This window comes from Diabrotica virgifera, chromosome 6 (genome assembly GCF_917563875.1).
Source record: "Diabrotica virgifera virgifera chromosome 6, PGI_DIABVI_V3a".
Classification (NCBI taxonomy): domain Eukaryota; kingdom Metazoa; phylum Arthropoda; class Insecta; order Coleoptera; family Chrysomelidae; genus Diabrotica; species Diabrotica virgifera.
In genome coordinates this window covers 100599741-100621617 of record NC_065448.1, presented here as the reverse complement: position 1 = coordinate 100621617, position 21877 = coordinate 100599741, and the positions used below count along the sequence as shown (strand labels likewise).

General features: G+C 32.7%; 1 protein-coding gene across 1 annotated transcript in view; it reads right to left on the bottom strand.

Moving 5' to 3' along the window:
* Positions 1-11475: 11475 nt before the first annotated feature.
* LOC114335854 (liprin-alpha-2-like) overlaps positions 11476-21877 on the bottom strand; it is a 307595-nt gene continuing 297193 nt past the window's right edge. Inside the window, exon 9 of the mRNA XM_050653655.1 lies at positions 11476-20146. Within this exon, the coding sequence (XP_050509612.1) occupies positions 19965-20146 (182 nt within the window). The 3' untranslated portion in view covers positions 11476-19964. The remainder of the gene's footprint in view (positions 20147-21877) is intronic.

Genomic DNA, 21877 nt, shown 5'->3' with positions numbered 1-21877 from the left:
TGTAAATAAAGCAGTTTAAAGGGGGGTCAAAATATAGTGAATAACCCTGTACATTCACTGGGGCCGACCGACCGGCTGTGTACCGTCATACGGCTGACCGACTATAATAACTTTTATTTATATTTGATTTAGAATGTGTGTACTGATTTTCATTTAATTACCTTCGCAGGAAAGCAACTTTGATACCCTCTCAGTAACCCCTGTTCTGCGTTTCTCTTGACCGACCGCAGTATGTTTCTCTACACAATCACAGTAATCAACTGTGAAAAATCTAGCTTTAGTAAATTCAAAGAGATTTTTCAGCGCAGCCTCTTGGACTATAAGCCAGGATGTTTTTCTGCGTCCGGGGCCTCGCTTTTCGCGGCTTTAATTTAAGTAAGAAATGGTAGTAAAGAAACAGGCTTAAATCACTTAAATATAACAAATTAAGAATGTTGTAAAAGACACAATATGTGATAAATTCATGTGTACAATTCTTAAAAATAACTGCGCTCTGGCTTAAATCCAAAGTAGCCGCACTATTGAAACAAGGTATAGATTTCCTTATTATGTCATATTTTCAAAGTTTTTGAAGTAATGATATTTTTTTAATGTTTGTCACCCACGCAGTACAATATTCATTTATTAATTTACTTCACTACTGTAGTTATGGTCTATAGTAACGAGACAAAAAACAAGCGATACGCATCTTAAATTTTGGAAATTCATAAACTACCTACATTATTTTCAACCCTTGTTGAAAATTGTCAAGTCTCTTCATAGAGGTACCATACCCTATCTTCTAATACCTTGAATATAAACTAATCAAGAATCTTTGAATTTAGTCTATGTAATCGTATATTCACAAACAAAGAAAAATAAATGATAATAATGAGCTAAAATTTATTGAAGCTTATTTAAAATAAAGATACTGGTAGGTACCCTCAACAACAATCTTTTACTTTTTATGAAAAAGCGTAGTACCTCTTAAAATTATGTCTCTTGCTCATAAAATATACCATAAAAGTAGAATTTCAGTAAAAATATAATACAGAAAGTTAACTACAATGTATTCCATTCTTCCCTGTTTTTTCCCTGTATTCATCCACCTCGGGTCTAAATTTTTTTATATATAAATTCATATGACAAGTGACTAGTAACATAATGTTACTCTACATCCCACCAGACTGAAAACAATGGGAACCTTCTCTGGTTACACCTCCGAGGCTTCTACAATTTGCAAGCCATACGGATGCTGAGATTAAGGAAGATGAGGGAATTTTACAATTTATAATTCACGTCCCATCTGCTCAGCGCGGTAAAGTTCCAACGAGAATGGTTCCCTTCGTACTCCAATCAGAGTAAACATGTAAATCCAAAATGAATAACCATTTTCAATTTCGTTGCAAAACGAAAATACAGCCGCATCATATTCTAGTCCAATCAGAGAGTGCAGCAAGCACCTCTACCGGTTTCGATAGTCTCTCTTCAGGAGGCACATATGCTGCTCTCTCTGATCCAACCAATACAAACCCCGGCGTGCAGTCACGGATTGCAACGAACGAAATGACATAGATGCCCTAGCGGCAACTGCTAGCAAAAGACTAAGTTTTCACTCTGATGGCACATAAAACAATGTAATGTTACTCTATATACCACCAGACCGAAAACAATGGGAACCTTCTCTGGTTACACCTCCGAGGCTTCTACAATTTGCAAGCCATACGGATGCTGAGACTAAGGAAGATGAGGGAAATTTATAATTCACGTCCCATCTGCTCAGCGCGGTAAAGTTCCAACGAGAATGGTTCCCTTCGTGCCGGGTTTGTTTTGGTTGGATCGGAGAGAGCAGCATATGTGCCTCCTGATGAGAGACTAATAAGTTTCGAAACCGGTAGAGGTGCTTGCTGCACTCTCTGATTGGACTAGAATATGATGCGGCTGTATTTTCGTTTTGCAACGAAATTGAAAATGGTTATACATTTTGGATTTACATGTTTACTCTGATTGGAGTACGAAGGGAACCATTCTCGTTGGAACTTTACCGCGCTGAGCAGTAGGGACGTGAATTATAAATTGTAAAATTTCCTCATCTTCCTTAGTCTCAGCATCCGTATGGCTTGCAAATTGTAGAAGCCTCGGAGGTGTAACCAGAGAAGGTTCCCATTGTTTTCGGTCTGGTGGTATGTAGAGTAATATTACGTTGTTTTATGTGCCATCAGAGTGAAAACTTAGTCTAATAATTATTATATTCATAGGCGAGCTAAATGCCCTAGTAAGTCAAGTTCGATTATTCGTTTTTTAAATATTTTATTTAATTATAGAGTAATTTCCACATACTAAAGTATTTCTCAAATGGGCTCTGTACCGCCATTCTTTACTATATTACGAATATGTGTGCCAAGTATCTGAACAAAATATTCAGAATTAAAGCTGCATTCTTGGAACGCGTTTTCCGCTCGCTGATGTTGCCTCTTAACAATAATTTATAAAAAATTAATTACCGTTTATTTTCTGCTTACCTACGAGTGTATTTTGTTAAATGTATGTTATTCTGTTAAAAAAAAGATTACATGTATGTTAATTATTTAATTCATCCAAAGACTTTTCCTTGGCTGGTTACCCTGTATCAAATTTTATAATATCAACCCAAGTTCAGACGTTCCATCGTCTCTCCATTTGATTATACTGATGCCTAACACTATATTCTCTATAAATAAACATCTCAATTTATTTTTAACGCATGTACAGTACGACTGAATTAAAATTCCAAAAATGTTTCATAAGTATTCAACCTATTGCCCTCATTTCAAGGATTTCAAATGGTTATGAATTGTGCTGTGCAACACAAGATTGTGCTGTTCGCCAGGATAGGAAGAACCAAAAGTTCTAATGTTTGTACCGGTTCAACTCAAATGATGTTGAAATCGATAACTGATCAAATGATGTTGAAATATACCACGTTGACCGCTTCTCAACAACATTCGAAAATACTGAAGACGTGTAAAGGGCCGGTCTTCCTTCCTAGCTGGCGATTATTATACCATATATCAATAATTATTCACAATGTTTCCTATTATATTATTAAAATACAATTAGCACAAGAAATCTACCAATACACAAAAATTTAAATATTAACGATTGATCGAAAAGATGACCCTATGTTCTTGTGTCATATCAGAATTATCCGACGTTGACTATCACCATTGCAAAGCCTTCTCGATCTTCTGCCATATGGAATAATTATCATCCATTTGCTATCTGAGTCCATTCACGAATCTTTTTAGCCAGGAAACCTGTTTTGCATCCTATATCAATTTCCTCTCAATATACAGGAGGTAACAAAAATACAGGTCATAAATTTAATCACATATTCTGGGACCAAAAATTGTTCGATTGAACCCAACTTACCTTGGTACAAATATGCACATAAAAAAAGTTACAGCCCTTTGAAGTTACAAAATGAAAATCGATTTTTTCCAATATATCGAAAACTATTGAAGATTTTTTATTGAAGATGAACATGTGGCATTCTTATGGTAGTAGTATCTTAAGAAAAAATTATAGTGACATTTAGACACCCCATAAACATTTTATGGGGGTTTTGTTCCTTTAAACCCCCCAAACTTTTGTGTACGTTCCAATTTAATTACTATTGTAGTACCGTTAGTTAAACACAATGTTTTAAAAATTTTTTGCCTCTTAGTACTTTTTCGAAAAGTCAGTTTTTATCGAGATATTTTGCATATTTGTCCAATTATGGAGACTTGATAATAATAGGAAAATTTATTTATGATTTACATTTTTAGGTATATTTTGAACCATATTAAAAAAGAAGCCACATCTCGATAAAAGGTGCCTTATCGAAAAAATACAAAGAACCAAAACATTTTTAAAAACACTGTGTTTAACTAATGATATCGCAGTAATAGTTTAATTGAAACGTACACAACCATTTGGGGGGTTTAAATCAACAATACCCCCATAAAATCTTTATGTAAACATATTAGAAAAGAAGCCGCAACTCGATAAAAACTGCCTTGTCGAAAACATACTGAGCCAAAAGTTTTAAAAATATTGAATTTAACTAATGGTATCACAATAATAATTTAATTGGAACGTACACAAAAGTTTGGGGGGGTTTAAGGGAACAAAACCCCCATAAAATTTTTATTGGGTGCACAAATTTCACTATAATTTTTCATTAAGATATTCCTGCCATAAAAATTCCACATGTCCATTTTCAATAAAAAATCTCTAATAGTTTTCGATATATTCGAAAAAATCGATTTTCATTTTGTAATTTCAAAGGGCTGTAACTTTTTTTATGTGCATATGTGTACTAAGGTAAGTTAGGATCATTCGAATTATTTTTGGTCCCAGAATAGGTGATTTAATTTATGACCTGTATTTTTGTTACACCCTGTATATGTCCCAGATATGATATTTTCCGAGGACTAACAACAGTGTTTAGTAATTCTTTATCTGTGTTGACCCTCCTTAGTACTTTTTCGTTAGTTTTCCTTGTCGTTTAAGGTATCGTCAGCATCTCTCTATGAATTCACATTTCTAATGCTTAGATTCGGTTTATGCTTCATACTTCTAGGGTCCATACGTCTGCTCAATACAAGAGTACAGACCAAGTAATCACATCATCCTTTGTATTAGTTCCAGATGGATATGGTTATTGCCAATAAATATCTTCATTTTCTGACAAGTGGATTTAGTCATTGTTACTGTGCGTTTTATTTTTAGGTCTGGATCTAGTTGGTCCATTATGATAGCTCCTAAATGTTATTTTGTGAACTTTTTCAACTTGGACTCCATTTATAGCCTATACATTAACTGTTGCCATTTGTTTTAACGAAAATTGTAAATTTTAGTTACTGCTAAGTGTCAATGTTCTTGGTGAGGAACATTGACAGAATATAATGGTAGATCAATAGGGCTTTTCAACGCTTCTCATTTGTTTCGGGCTTCTGTCATATGTCGTATATTAATATTATACACGGATTATACGACATATGACAGAAGCCCGAAACAAATGAGAAGCGTTGAAATGCCCTATACATTTATATTCATAAGTTATAGTCTTATATATTCAGAAGACTCCAGAATTTAACATTTTAATATACAATCTCACATATTACACACGAGAAGTTAAATATATTTATGTCGTATCAAACCAATTAAATTGGCGTTATTGTGAAAGCATATTTTTTAAACAAGCTCAATATGACAATTTATATAAGACGATTGAAAACGCAATTTGCATTTGCAGATATTAATATTTTAGTATAGTATATGTTTATTTAATTATTTAGTTTAGTATGTAATTTTTAGTTACACCTATAAATTTTAAAACAGTCGTACCTTACACCAAATAGAGAATTGATCTACATTTTCCAATTGGCTAAATTTCAAAATTCCTACAACAATCTTAAAGTTTTCTAATAAAAATCTATAGCATTAATAGGACAAATTACAATTCATAAAACGCTTGATTGTGTTATTATAAGCCGTAGGAATTAGTACTAATATTCAAGTCTCCTAATAATGAGCAGCACAAGGTAAGTTTAATAAAAAAATGTGGTAAAACCATATTTACTCTTTATATAACTGTTTCGCACTTTACCCCCTCTGTGGCTCAGTGGTAATAGAGCCTACCTTTGGATCCAAGGTCGTGAGTTCGAATCTCAGCTGGGTAGGAAATTTTTCATTTATTAAAAATTAATAAATGAAAATAATCTCTATCCTTCTTGTGGAATCGGTACTCACCAGAGGAACCGCAGACGTTCGGATACAATTAGTGTCTTTTTGGAAAGACAATGAAGTCGACTTTACTAAGTAACAAGACATTTACTCAACAAACACACACTACATATTACACTAGATACCTATCTGATTTCAAAATCAACCGTACCATGACAATGCCCATTAATTGTCGAGGCATTAAGCTAAACAAAAAAAATAATTATGATTCTTTAAGACTTTATAAATTTTAACTTTATTGTATTTAAAAGCCCAACAATATTTGATTGTGCATTTCGTGTATGTTTCTACAATATAAAAATAATCGATTTCGTTTTCATTCAAATCGAGTCTCTTGTCATCCCCTGTTACGTATTTTTACGTTTACCCGTTATCAAAGAGGCTTTGCAAGAATACTGATTTGAACCAAAACTCACCGACTGGTCGGAATAAATATTTATACCGGAGTATGTTATATAGTTTATATAATATATCTAGCTAGTATGTAGAGTACCTAATTCTAATTGTTTAATCCATCATAGATGTGTCATCAATATAATAATATATAAAGCCAGAATATAAAATGGTATAATCTTAGTTACTTTAAATTATCTTGTTTTCTAGCACCTAAGGCCTTCCAGTAGTAATAAATAAATACCGAACTATAACTCATCATAATGCCCATCCATTGGTTGACTTAATTTACTCAAAAATTTCTATTTGCACTTTGCACGAATCGCTATACTTACGGTTACCATAATTTATTAGGGCCAAGTCCGGACAGGGGAAAACCAAGGGGTTGTAGAAAATGTAAAATGTGAATTTGACTGTGTTGCTACCACGAGCCGAAGTACCAAGTAGACAAAAGATGAATTCTACTATTTTAAAAATATTCCTAAAGAAAACATTGCTTTTAGAAAATGCTTCAGATATTTTTTTCCATTTGTCATGAGTGTTTGGGGCTTTTTTAGAACTTGAAGAGGTGGCTGCTCGTGCGCTGTTGACAAGCAGTGCGACCAACTTAACTAGGTGCTGCGCAAAATGATATTTCCCGCCGTTGGGCCAAGTGTTTTCCATTTTTTTTAGTAAAGAAAAAAATCCGGACATTTTTCATATCCGGACGCCAATCCGGACATGTCTTTCAAATCCGGACTGTCCGGACGAATGGTAACCCTAGCTATACTACTCACAATGAAGTGAGAGCGCTGGCTTGCTGGGCTACTAAGGTGACATGTGATTTTATTACAGTATATTAGTCAGGGGTATGGCTTCCCTACGCCCTTTATTTTTATTTATATTATTTTGACTAATTGCACTTTTATAGTCTACAAAATTGTGTTAAATTCGGCTTCTTTTAACAAGTTAACTTCTTTTTACCATCCAGTACAGGATCAGTAACTTTTCAAGGCCAAAAATCACTAAAGTAATGAAAAATCTCAGTTGTCTGAAAAGGACACATAACGGACACATAACAAATCTAATCAGCACAAAATATTAATTTCGTCTCTACCAAAATTATATTCCCAGAGCTAGTTAACAGACAATTTTGATTAGGTGTTTCAGCAGTATGGAATTTGTGTAACCGGTTAGGCCTATGATCAGTTTGAAATGTAAAAAGCATATTAATTACAAGAGTACTGTGACTTCTCCCACCTACCACTTCTCGATAATACTCCTTCTTCTTCTTTTTGTGTAGACATGACTCTGCCCGTTTTTCAATGCACCACCAGTATGCTGCAATTCCATCGTATGAATCCATCGTATATTATGAATGGATATGATGGAATATATGATGGTAGTAAAAATTATTAATTTATCATTTCTTGTCAGATGGACTCGTCTTTCCAGTAACGCACTTGAAGAATACTGAATGCTGATAATACTAATTTAAAGCCTTTTGGACACATCATTACTGTCAAATGAGTCAAATGTGATGTCAAATGGCATGTCCAAATTGTCAGAATAGATGGGCCAAATACGATTATATCTACATGTATCTATATTCCGTTTTTCAAACGTACCTGCTCTTCTGATAGGGATCTATGGAGGAATAACACCGAGCCGCAAGCCCTCATAGCTTACCGTACTGCTTATCCAAAGCTTGATCCGATGTACCAGCATTCCTATACACCAGCGAAGTACAAATTTGTTTTAAACTTTAAACTACTAGGTTAGCCTTTTTATTTTCTGACCAGGGCCTAAACCATCGTCCGCTAGATCATTCACAGAGAAGCGAATGCAAATTCTTAACAGTTTATACAGAGATTACTCTACGATCTACCCTCTAGCTATATCAATAAATATTTGAGTTACCACAGTAATTTTATTAAACTAGTTGTACATATTATTATCTATAATTTGATATTACAACGTGTATACCAAATTAAAAATATGGGTGTCTCACAAAAATATTTAAGTAACAGTAAAATAAGCATGTTCTGTAAGTCATTTAATTTACTCAAAATGGGAAAAACCGCATTACCAAATAATTTTGACGATAACCCATTTTTTGTAAAAACACTGTTGCGTCTTCTATTGTGTTCGTGAAACAGATTTAGTACCTAGTATTGTTTTAGTAGTATCATAATATGCATTGCAAATATGCATATGCAATACACAAATCGGCCAAAGCAGAAGTTTTGACAGTATAAAACAAGTATAAAATATTTTTTGATGTCATTTATTACCCCAGCTTTTCCTAAAACACTTATTTCACTTATTATGTGAATTTGAGATTTCCTTCCCTGGATAAATAAAAATTTATGTATAATTAACAAATTACATATTATGCTTATATACTATTTTTGTAAGACAGTCCATAATTCAAACAGTGGCGAAACGATATTAGAACATATAAAAGACGAATCTCTCGAAATATAAATTTTGCGGTTTTCCTTTTCTAGAAAAAGGTGAGAATTTTCCTAAAACTTGTAGTCAAAATGTTAGCATGAAGTTTTATTTCCAATCCGATACGCCAAAGTTACAAAAGCAAAGACGGATTGAGCTAAAACCTTTTAACTGTAAATTGAAGAGTCAGTTGAAAATGTTATTCAGTCCAGCCTGGGTTGTTATCAGTGCCAGGCGTAAGACAAGAATGATCGTAGCGTTATTAATCAGGCGACAAGTATTCACAGAGGTCCTAGAAAACTTATGCCTAGCCATCAGAAACATTAATACTCAAGCAGGGACTGCTAACAAAGTTTATTCCAATCGTTGTGCGAACTACGTGATTAGCCTTCTCTGACGCTTCGCATGGATAACGATCCATGTGTTAACCGTTTTAAAATATCGATATCTTCATACTGCATATACTAAATTGTAAAGTTAATAACTTTTATAAGGAGAGCACCAGTTATAAATCTTAGTTAAAAATCACCATACGAAAGCACATTATTATTTAAATACCGTGTTTGTTTATGTGCGTTTCCGTGGATATAATCAGTGCTATGGTTTGTTTTTTAACCAAGAGGAGTGATTCAAATTTACCGCGCTGTATTGCTTGTTTGTAATTGGTCCAACCGCAGGCAAACTTACTACACTGTTATAAAATTTTGACACTAATGACATTTATCACATTTTGACACTAGTGACATTTCATAGGTTAATTAAGTTATATCGGCGATTTATTGTGTTTTCTGTGTTATTCCTTTAAGTTTTAGATTGTTAGTATGCTTTTATACAAAAAGCAGTTGTTTTTGGAACTCTAGCGACGTATTAATTTAATATAATATTTATGGATTACCGTTGAGGGCCAACTAGATCAACCAAAAAAGAAGATGCATTTGGTTATTATTCTAGTGACTTTCTTGGGTGTGAATCTGTCTTTTTAGTTTACTCCTCCTGGTTAAAAAATAAACTATAGTCAAAAGTTACCTCCCCAATCGTATCTTTTGAACGTACTTATGGTAGTGAAATTTGGAGGGAGGAAATAAACAACCGCAATCTTCTTAAAAAGTCATAACAGATGACGTAATAGTGACAAATGACTTTACAGTGATATTTTGACCAATAATTTTAAATGGAACTTTATGGCAAGTGATATCTCGTTTAATTGGTATTGGAAATACATATTTAATCATCCTAATTTTGTTTGTGCTTAAGTTGATTTTGATAAATAAATTAAATAAATATAAAGTTGCAGTTTCGCATTTAATTAATATAGATTCGAACGTCCGCCTATGGTTATTTGTCAAAAAAGTTGACGTTTTTCAATTTTCTAGTTGTTTTTACGTCAACGTCAATTTTTTGACAACAAACCATAGGCGGGCGATTGAATCTTTATTAACTAAGCGCGAAACTACAATTTTATATTTATTTAATTTGTTCATCTAAATCAACTTAAACCTAAACAGAATTAGTATGATTTTCAATACTTTGTCAAACGAGATATCACTTGCCATAAGGTCGCTTTTAAAATTATCGGTCAAAGTGGCTATGTAACGTCATATGTCACGTGTTATGACTATTTGAGAAGCTTACGTCCGTTTATTTCCTCCTCCAAATTTCACTATTATAAGTATAGCCGTTTCTCAGAACTATAAGCAATTCACTCGTGTATCTACTGTACAGTTTTACAACCAACTGGAGCATCCGCAATTGAAAAATCGGGTTTATCCATATTATCACAATATGGCGTCGGCAAAAGTATCTTTTTCGTACCATCCTAAAGCTGCCCTTTATCTTTATGAAGCATCCTGCCCTAAAGCTGCCCTTTATCTTTTGTCATTACGCATGCGTAATTACCTTTTTATTTACTTAAAGACCTACGAGAATAAAAAAAAGATACAAAAATGGGTATTGTTTATATGTACATATTATACACTCGTGGAGTTAGGTTAGACAAAAGTATATGAGAAGAAGAAGACAGATATTTATCTTGCTTATTACCAGATTCCGAATAAAAAAAATATTTTCTTAATTAAATATTTCGACAAACTGTTAAAAAAGCCAAAAAACCAAATTGAAAATGAGACAAATTATGCGATACTTATAATAGTAAAATTAATATATTCTTCCCTTAAGATCAAGGTAACCGTCAAATGAAAGCTCGCAATTACTGGCTCAATTTTGGCGTACCCACCAATATTGTTAGTTTCATATACAGTGCACAGCAGCAGGCCTTGTAGGCCTAGCGCAAAAAGTCAGATGTGCATCACATACACCTATTTTTTCACTTTACAGAGTTTTATTTAAGTATTTGACGATACGTTTTATTTTCTACCTTATGCTTTTCTTTTCCAAACCAAGACACCTATTTCATTTAAGTCGTACTTAACGTTTTCGTTATTGACTACGGCTCTCATGCACTTGTAGTCAGTCTTGCGTTTATCTCGTTGTTCTCATCGCCATTATCTTTTAAAATCACTATCAAATAAGTAAACACATTACCCATCTCAAACTCAAATTTTATTCTCTTTCATCATAACTCCTTCCCATAATCATGTATTATTTATCTTTATTATTAATCTTCAATCCATTTGCTTCTCTTTTCATTTTTTTTACAGTAGCGATCAGTTTTCTGCAACACATTGGTGTTGCTTAATGAAAATTTTTTCACTTTTTTAAATTTTGTTTGTAAATAAGATTAAAAATTCATCACTATTTGGTATTTTATGCTCAAAGTACTAAAATGGCAACGATACAAAATTTATTTTGCGCAATTGCTCGATTTATCTAAAGATCAAATGCCTAAAAGGACATGACACAAACAAATAAAATAAATAAACTAAAATAAATAGATTATAATACTGTGTACTAACGAGTATTTTAATAACAATAATTCTTAGGAAGTACATAACAGGTTCTTATAACCCAACACCAAGATACTCTGACAATTTTAGCTCAATCCGTTTACAATAAATATGAAAATATCTTTTGAATACGATAACAATCTAAAGAATCCGCAATACATTATTGGGTTGTGTGAGAATATCGGCAGTCCTACTTACTTTAACGCATATGTAGAATCTCAGAAAAATTGCAAATTCTATACGTTATTTTATACAGTGATGAGTGTCTTAATAACCGACAAAATAACTCAAAAGATGGAAAACATATTAAACTGGGAGATAGTACGATGTAAAGTTAGTTCTTATACGTGATTCGTTGACTTCAGTCATCATTATATGCATGGCGTCGGAAAACATTTATTTGAATGTCCCATGTTATTCGTTTCGACTGACACAAATAAACGTCAAATCGAAATAGAAACATCAAATAAACTTAATTTCAAACTAAAATTGTGGTTTATTAATAGTCCAGGGCCCATCTGTTTTGAGATGGACGTTGAGAGGTGACTCAAATTTTTTTGCAGAAATTGCTTGAAAATAACTCAAATAATAATATTTGAGTTATCCTCCCTCTCAAAAAGGTCCGGAACATTGTTTAAATAATTAAAATGTCAAAAAATGAAGGAAAAATTTGATTTTTTTCTTCGTTTTTTGATTATAACTTTAAAAGTATTCATTTCCGAGAAAAGATGTACTGACATAAAAGTTGCGTAATTAAATTTGCTACAATATAGAATTAGTTACAACTTTAAAAAATAGTCACCCTTGTTGCAAAATAACAATAATTGCGAAAAAACCATACAAAAACAAGTATTGGCATTTTACGTTTTTCAACCATTTATGCTACACTTAGAAAATTCATATTTCACCCAGAAAAACTTTATGATACAGTAAAATAATACTGTAAATTTCATTACGATCGGTTTAATAGATTTTGCAATCCAGCTTTCGCAAAAAGAATTCATTTTTTCAAAATGTTACAGGACTGTAAATAAAGTAGATAACAAGTTGAATTTTTTTTTGCGTATAGAAGTGTACTGTACCTTTCATTTGCAAGTTGTAAAATTAAAATTGATTAACTACCACGGCGTCAGGAATTTTTATAAATAAACATTAATTATTGGTGCTACGCGCAGGACAGCGGTGCTCGATTCACACAAGTTGATTTTAACCAAAATTTCTTCCAATCTATATCTAATATATTATTTTCTTACTCTATATTTTGTTGTATTTTAATATTTTAATTCCACAAAAATCAAACTAATTTTATTATTGTTTGTGAAATATTGTTTAAACAATTGCATATGTATAAAAATAATAAACTTTTATTCTCTAAGTTAAAATATATGAACAAAGAAAGTTTGCTAAAAAAAGTGTTATTTCAAAGGATAGAGTATGTGTTTTTATTTTGCAATAAACAAATTTATTTACTTATATCGAAATTTAATAAAAATTAAAATGTATCAATCATTATCAAAGGTCATTGGAATGCCCAATCAGAGCAAACTATCCGCTGTCCTGCGCGCAGCACCAATAATTAATGTTTATTTAAAAAAATCCTGATGCCGTGGTAGTTAATTGATTTTAATTTTGCAAATTGCAAATGAAAGGTACAGTACACTTCTATACGCAAAAAAAATTTCAACTTGCTACCTGCTTTATTTTCAATCCTGTAACATTTTGAAAAAATGAATTTTTTTTGCGAAAGCTGGATTGCAAAATTTATTTTGCAAAATCTATTGAACCGATCTTAATGAAATTTACAGTATTATTTTACTGTATTATAAAGTTTTTCTGGGTGAAATATGAAGGTCCTAAGTGTAGCATAAATGGTTGAAAAACGTAAAATGCGAATACTTGTTTTTGTATGGTTTTTTCGCAATTATTGCTATTTTGCAACAAGGGTGACTATTTTTTAAATATTTCACCAATTCTATGTTATAGTAAATTAAATTACGCAACTTTTATATAAATACAACTTTTCCCGGAAATGAATACTTTTAAAGTTATAATCAAAAAACGAAGAAAAACATCGAATTTTTCCTTCATTTTTTGATATTTTGATTATTTAAACAATGTTCCGGACCTTCTTGAGAGGGAGGATAACTCAAATATTATTATTTGAGTTATTTTCAAGCAATTTCTGCAAAAAAATTTGAGTCACCTCTCAACGTCCAAATGTACTAATATTTTTACAGATGCGCCCTGGTCTATAAGGCAGATTGTGTAATGGTCGGCAGTTATCAATGAGCGAGAACAGTTTTTTCCTTTGTTGTATTTGTCCCATATCAACTCCAAATTGTAGGTGATTAAGGGATTTTTCCTTTATTCCAAGACGATGAGCTGGCCAAATACCCAAGTAGGTGGAGGCCAATAAACCAAAGAAGAAGAAGAAGACATGCATAACCTAATAAAACTAGGTTACGAAGAACGTCATGATGTACAATTATGTTTCTACAGATATTTTCCCACCTCTACTAGTTTCGCCTCTTTTTATTTCAAATCGTATTATGTGTTCCATTTTTTGCGTTATTTTGCCGGTTATTAGCGCACCACTGTATCTTCAATTTTCTAGAGAAACTTAACATTCATTTATTATTATCGGCACAACTTCATTTTCAGAAATAATATTATATTTTAAAAATATACTCAATCGTAGGTCTCCGTAATGCTGTTCCACCTTGACGTGGTGAATGGACTTCAGCCAAGCAGATTGCTGTTAGACGTCGAGAGAAGCAAAGTAAAGGCGTATTGTAGCGTACCCAAACCTATACAGCACTTCCATTTCTACAAATATCTCTCACACACAGTCTACTGGAAATACCAGACCTTGGAAGATTTGTATGTACCGAGTCTTTATTTCTACAATACTCGTGGGACCAAAATGAACTAAATCAATAAAGATTTTAAAAACGTGAGACTAAGAAGGACTAAAAACTATCAAAACTGCTTCCAAAAAGGATGTTCAGCATACTAAGGAAGAGTCACCAGGCCCTCTTAACATCGGAACAGAAACCAACATTAGAGGACTATCTGCGTACTAGATACTAAAATAGGAACCTATATCTCTTATAGATCTGACCTGGGTAGCTTGTACAAAACCTTCCTCCAAATACTTTCCATAAAAATTTTCTGGCTTGTATATAGAGCGCAGCATTTCTTGGTGGAGTCTAATGAAGAAGAGGGTTTGGTATAAAAGTCCCAAGACCAATTGCGAGAGTATCGTTTCACTTAAGTAGAAGAAGAAAAATGGGAATTTCCGACTATGATTTTTTTTTTAATTTGGTCATAAGTTGTTATGACCAAACTACCCAACTACCTGTGTAGATATTTGTTGTTCTACAGTTGTTCACTTTTTTCATATTTTAAAGAATAATTTTTGTCTCATTATCCTTACAGTCTGTGAAACTTCGCAATCCTATGCGAAGGTAAGCTCCAATTTTTGTAGACTAGAGACTTTTTGATTGGTGCTATGTGGAAAAATATATTTTGCTATTCGATATGACTATCCACAGTACCGGTACAGTTAACATTATTTGTCATCGACTGTTATTTATTTTATTACCTCCAATCTTTAGATCATTCGATTTTCATTATTCGTGAAATTTCTATAATAATAATATCGCATGACTTTTTGCCGGAGATCATTTCGGACAGATTCCGACACCAATTGTACATTTAGCCATGTTTCAGGTAATGAGTGTCGATGCTCACTAGTCCAGGATTTACGTGACTTCCGAAACACTGTGACGGCTCATATAATTTTTAGAACTGAAAATTGCCAATGTCGATGCCGAGAATCGAACTTATGCGTTCGGCTTGATATACCAGTATCTTAGCCACTGATCTACGACCGCTACGGTGACAGAAAACAGCAAAGATTGATATAATATACATGGTGTTTCATTAATAATTGTCCAACTGGAGAAACCTTAGCACAAAATACGAAGATTTAACATAAAATATTCTTCCTTGCCGAGATACAGAGTGTTCTATTACAAATGTTCTAAAAGGATTTTAGCCCATTGTTAAAGCACCTTTTAATATTTTTTGTTCACACGTGATACACAGTTTACACATGTTAGGATACTTTACCTAGTGTTAAAAGATAGTTAGTTTTCCGCTGTTACCAGAGGCGTGCTGTAGGGATATATACTTTCTTTTCGCCCCTTTTCCCCCTTACAATCTACACCACTGTCGTAATAGTCATTTCAGCATGTTTTTTTTATTATTCGTTACTTTTTACGTAAATATCATCCTTTTGTCTCAATGCGATAGAGTACGTAGTTTTCAAGTTATTTGCGTTTTAATGTAATGAATTCAATAAAATTATGTATGCTAGACACATAATCTTATTGAATGTAGTTTAAAACACTAAGGGCCGGTTGTTCGAACGCTAATCAACATTGATCACTATCAAATACTTAATTACTGTCACAACTGTCAATGTCAACTTTGGTTGGGTTGCCGAAAACATAATTATTGATGACAATTATGAAATTAGTTAATCAATTATGTTAATAATTGTTATGTTAATTGGCTAACTAATCTCATAATTATAATTAACTATGTTTTCAGCAACCCAACCAAAGTTGACATTGACAGTTGTGACAGTAATTAAATATTTGATATTAAATGTTGATTAGCGTTCGAACAACCGGCCCATAGTCTTATGGAATCATTATCTTTAAACGCAAATAACTTAAAAAATACTTACTTTATCACAATGAGACAAAAGGATGATATTTATGTAAAAAGTAAAAAAGAATCAAAAAAACATGCTGAAATGAATATTACAGTGGCGCAGATTGTGCGCCGCTACGGTACGCCTCTGGTAACAGCGGAAAACTATCTTTTAACCCTAGTTAAAGTACTGTAATATGTGTAAACTGTGTGTCAAGTTTAAACAAAAAATATTAAAGGGTGCTTTAACAATGGGCTAAAATCATTTTAGAACATTTGTAATATTGTAATAAAACACGCTGTATCTCGGTAAGGAAGAATATTTTATTTAAGTGTTTTGGGTTAAGTCTTCGTATTTTGGGGTAAGGTTTCTCCAGTTACGATATGGACAATTATTAATGAAACACCCTGTATATGGTTGATAGTAGAACTGCCGATTATATATAAATTAAACCAAATTCGCTTTTTGTAAAAGAACAATAGTAACTAGTATATAAAATATTGAAATTGATACAATTCCATTTTACAAGTTCCTGTCTCGTCGAAATGTTTCAGTAGATTTTTGATCAAATATGTACAAAATATAAGTGACACTTACAGTATAAAAAATGAGTAAAATGAGAAAACACAAATGATACATGATTATTTGAAATAATGAAATACAAATGAAACTACAATACTGTTTTGTACCTTAATAGTAGACACTAACTAGTTACCGAAAATATATTCAGGAATACAAATAAAATAAAACAAAACAAAATATCATATTTTGTCATAACAAATGAAAAATTAAAATTTTGAAAATTAAAAAATCCACCAGGAAAATGAATTTCTTGTAGTCGGCTGTATAGCATAGATCATAAAAATGTATCAAAATTCCTTTATTAGTATATCTATATTAAAAAGAATCTTTAGTTAGAGCCACATCACAGAACGTTTTCGGAATGACAGTTTCATCATCAGTGCTACTTACAAGGTATACATGGTCGAACCGCTAAAAATATCTGGGTGAATACCCAGAGAGTACTGCGTTGCCATGATGTAAAATCAAGTAAAAGTTCAAACATCACATAATATTAAATACAACAATGTAACTTTATAATAACTTTATACCATTTAAAGGGTTTTCACCCAGATATTTTTTGTGGCTCAATCATTTATACCTTGTACGCGGTATTGATGATGGAATCGTCATTCCGAAAACGTTCATTTAATAGAAATATACCTTTTATAAAGGATTTTTAATAAAGTTTCGGAAAATTTAACTCAGATTATTGTTTGGCATGATCTTATTATATAATAGGTCTCTCATAGATGAAATTACGCGACTGGGGCTTACTGTACATACAACTATACAATGCATGTGATGACCGTTTGCATAACAATTTTTTGGTGCAACGTAAGTTTGCGAGAGATCGCAGCTGTAAGGAGCCTATTAATAGGCACAATTTCTTCTTCTTGTAATGCTGTCTCCGTTAGTGGACGTTAGTGACACTGGCAAATCTGTCTTTGTCCAGTCACTGATATTTCTAAGCCATGAAATCTGGCACCTACCGGAAAACCCGTTTTTTTTTTCAATCTTACCCTGGATGATCAGTTGGCGAGGCGGTACTTTTCATTTCTCATTATGTCGCCGCCGCCTACGAAAAGTATAACTCCGAAAAATGCCGTTAAGAGTAGAACTTTCAATGAACGCCGCGAAAAATATCATTTTCGATTATATGATTCTGAAAATTATAATCCCTAATAAAGTGTTAGCGAAAAAAAATATTTTTTGAGGAGTATCAGCAAAAAACATAATTTCTGTTTGTGGGTCCACGAAAATTAGAATTACTAAACAGTTCTCAGAAATAATTGTTTTCATCGGCAGAAGCAGAAACAGAAAGGGAAATAATTCTTTTCGTCGGCATCTATTATAAACTAAATCTTTTCGTTATAAATATTTTGGGAGTTATAATCTTCGCGGACACGCATATAAAAAAATTAATTGTATCGCCAATACTTATCAAAGAGGTATTATTTTCACTGGAAATCTATTAGAAATCACATTAATCATAGGTACCAGCGATGTGTCCCAGGTAGCTAACTTTTCTAACTTTGATAATCTTTAGCAGCTTTCTATCTGTACCTATTCTCCTCAGAACATTTTTTTCATGGTGTGGCTTGTCCAAGGTATTTTCAAGATTCTGCTTAAAGCCAGAGTTCAAAGGCTTCTAACTTATTCATCGGCGTTATGTTGAGTGTCCAGGCCTCCGTTCCATACAAAAGTGTTGACCATACATAGCAATGCAGAAAACGGCATATACGGCTGATATTAATGCTACTGTTACAAAATAAGCTTTTTAATTTTGATAAAGCCTTGTCGGAGTACCACTATTCTAGCTATATAGTCACAACGGTCACAATATCTGTATCAACCCTCCTCCATATTTCCTCCTTCGCAACGACGTAGTGACGTTATGCAATTTGACTAGTGCTGTCCCAATATATCTTTCCTGTGCGTGCTGTGTTGCTTCAGAGAATGAATAACCAGTCATGTAATTTATTTGGTTCAACCATCCTGTTGGAGATCTTCCTCTGGATGGTTTGCCGTTATGTTGCCTTCAACTATCCTTCGTTCCATACTTTTACTATTACAACGTATGTCAGCTAATAAGAAAATAGTTCAATATTTTTATTAATAACTCTTCAAGTAGCAGTATTATGGAACATAACGTCGTGTTTTAATAACGTAACGTTTAATTGGTAAACTATGACTATACCTCTTCCTGTCATGAAGGTGTTTGGCACTGGTTGGTTGCTGCTCTTTACTTTTGGCATTCTAAACAAAAGACTAAAGTAGCAAAATTCTTCGAAATCTGAAATTTTTATCACATTTTCAGACTTAGAAATCGTTTCAACGCGTTTTGTAACGGTTAATCTTCTACACTGTGTTTCAAACGATATAATCAGTACGGTTGTATTCGCTGTGTGCAAGTACTTAGAGGGGATACGAGAAATGATCGTGCGTGACTAGTGGAGAAATCTTGTAACTTTCTTAACATATTTCAAATAATTCATATTGTCAAATTGACGTATATTTCTGTCATTGAAAAAATGGGATTTCGCAAATGTTGTTATAAATTGTAAAAATTATATGTTGCTCCACAATATTGATATGATATGCAATTATTAAAGTGAGTTTGATTAATTGTATTTTGCTTGTAGTAGGTACTGCATTTCAATAATTAATTTTATTTACTACATACCTACAATGTTTACCTTTTACCTAATAACATAACCTCAATCTTAGTTTTTCTTCTTATTCTTTTTTACGCTATGGCCTTGATAATTATCCAGTAACCAAGACTAATATAATTGGCCAATATAATTAAAAGTGTTAAAAATGTTGCTGATCTATGAAACCAGGTGTCGCTCTTCCGAACTTGCAACGTTGTCAAGAAGATTCTCATTTAGTTTGTATTGGGAGTATCCTTCGTACAATGAATCTCATGACTGAAATACGCTGTAGTTAAACTTAAACGTTATATTAAAAAGTATTAGATAAAATTAATATTTTAACAATCATATAGTTAAAAAGACAATTATCCCATTCCTGTAATACTTACGTCCAGATCAGAATTGACTCTGTATTTGATTAATGTACGTGTTGATTTATGTGAAATAAATGAAATTTCGACATGCCTGTACATTTCCTGAATATATTTTCGTTATATTTCTAAAGAAAATTTTAAATATTCGAGATACTGAAAAGTTAGGGGTTTACTTCTTGATGCGTCGAATAAGTTTTCGGAACGATGCCGTCCATTTTGTTCTCGTAAGCTTAGCACAATCCGATTCATCTAGGACAGCATTTGGGCAAAACTTGTGTTCTTTGGGAGTAGTCGTGTTGCTTTTGTAATCGGCGCATATGTCGGAAGAAAAACCGGAGTCGCTGCCAAATCCTAAAACGAAAAATATAAATATATCACAAATAAAAACAACATTGTGGCCTATAAGGGCAAAGTTAGTATGTCAACAAGCGACAAACGTATCAGGTATAGTATACTGGAATAGAAACTAGCAACTACCACAAAGGAGAAGAGGAGCATGCTGACATACAAGAATTCATGCCGATTGAAATCACGACATAAAAGTGGGTGCTACCTTTAACCTGGTGCAGTAGACTTGCGAATTATTTCAGAACTATATTGCCATCAAAAGGCAATAATCGAAAGAGCACACATCCCAAGATATACGAATCAGACGAGGAGTGCGAGAGGGTTGCGTCTTATCACCGCTATTATTTATAGACCAGGATCTGCGAAAAACGTCTATTTTTGGATGTGCGAGGTGGCATTCGGATTTTTGCAGATAAAGTTAGGTGACAACTTCAACAATAATAATTGACTTATGCTCCTTCTTAAATATTCCCAGAACATTAATAAAAAAATTAAAATATTTAAAAATTTCGAAAAACGTCGATTTTTTTCTACTTTCTTGCTTATAACTTTAAAACGATTCGTTTTGGAACAAAGTCGTAGAAAAATAAAATAAAGATAATTGAATTTTGTATGATAAACGACTGGTTAAAAATGTCTTAAATTATTACCTGCCTAAATGTCTTAAATAAGCCTGTTTTTATTCAATGTTTTTCAACCACTTTCGTTGCACTTAGAACTTTCGTAATTCGCTTAAAAATTTCTTACAACATACTTAAATCGTTCACCAAATTTCATTAAAATCGACCTGATAGGTTTTGCAGAATAATTTTGCAATATAATTTTTTTTTAAAAAGTTCAAATTTTTTAAAAACTTTCTGAAGAAAAAGTAGACCATTTAGAAGTTTGCTAATTTTTTTACATAAAAAGAGGTTCTCTACCTATCTAATACACTTTACAGAATTAAAATCGGATTATTTAAGGTGATACAGTAGCGATCAACAGGTAGCCAAAACACGTTCCAAGATTGCGGCTGTATTTTTGAATATTTTTTCGAAATATTTGGCACACGTATTCGTAATATAATAAAGAATGGCGGTACAGAGCCGAATTTGAAAAATATATTAATATGTGGAAATTACTCTGTAATTAAGTACAATATTAAAAAAACGAGCCTGTACCGCCATTAAGAAGAACAAAAAAATACACTTTCTTCAAATAAACTTTTTTATCCGATGGCTAGATTTTGTGTCATTTTGGAACTACTCATGAAATAAAAAATTTTAGCAGTTCCAAAATGACACAAAATTTAGGCATCGGATAAAAAAGTTAATTTGAAGAAAGTGTATTTTTTGTTCTTCTTAATGGCGGTACAGGCTCGTTTTTTAATATTGTATTTAATTACAGAGTAATTTCCACATATTAATATATTTTTCAAATTGGACTCTGTACCGCCATTCTTTATTATATTACGAATACGTGTGCTAAATATCTCGAAAAAATATTCAAAAGTACAGCCGCAATCTTGGAACGCGTTTTGGCTACCTGTTGATCGCTACTGTTTCCTCTTAAGCGGCCTCAGCACTGTTTTAAAGGACCCCGCAGAAACCTTATGGGAAATGGCTCTCTGTCAAATGCTCTGAAACTTTGGGTTCTGGTAGTCCTTGATGTGTAGAACAAAAGACTCAACGGGCGCGTAGCTCCAAAAAATCATGGTTTTAAGATATAAGCCTCTGAAGTTATAAGTACATTGAG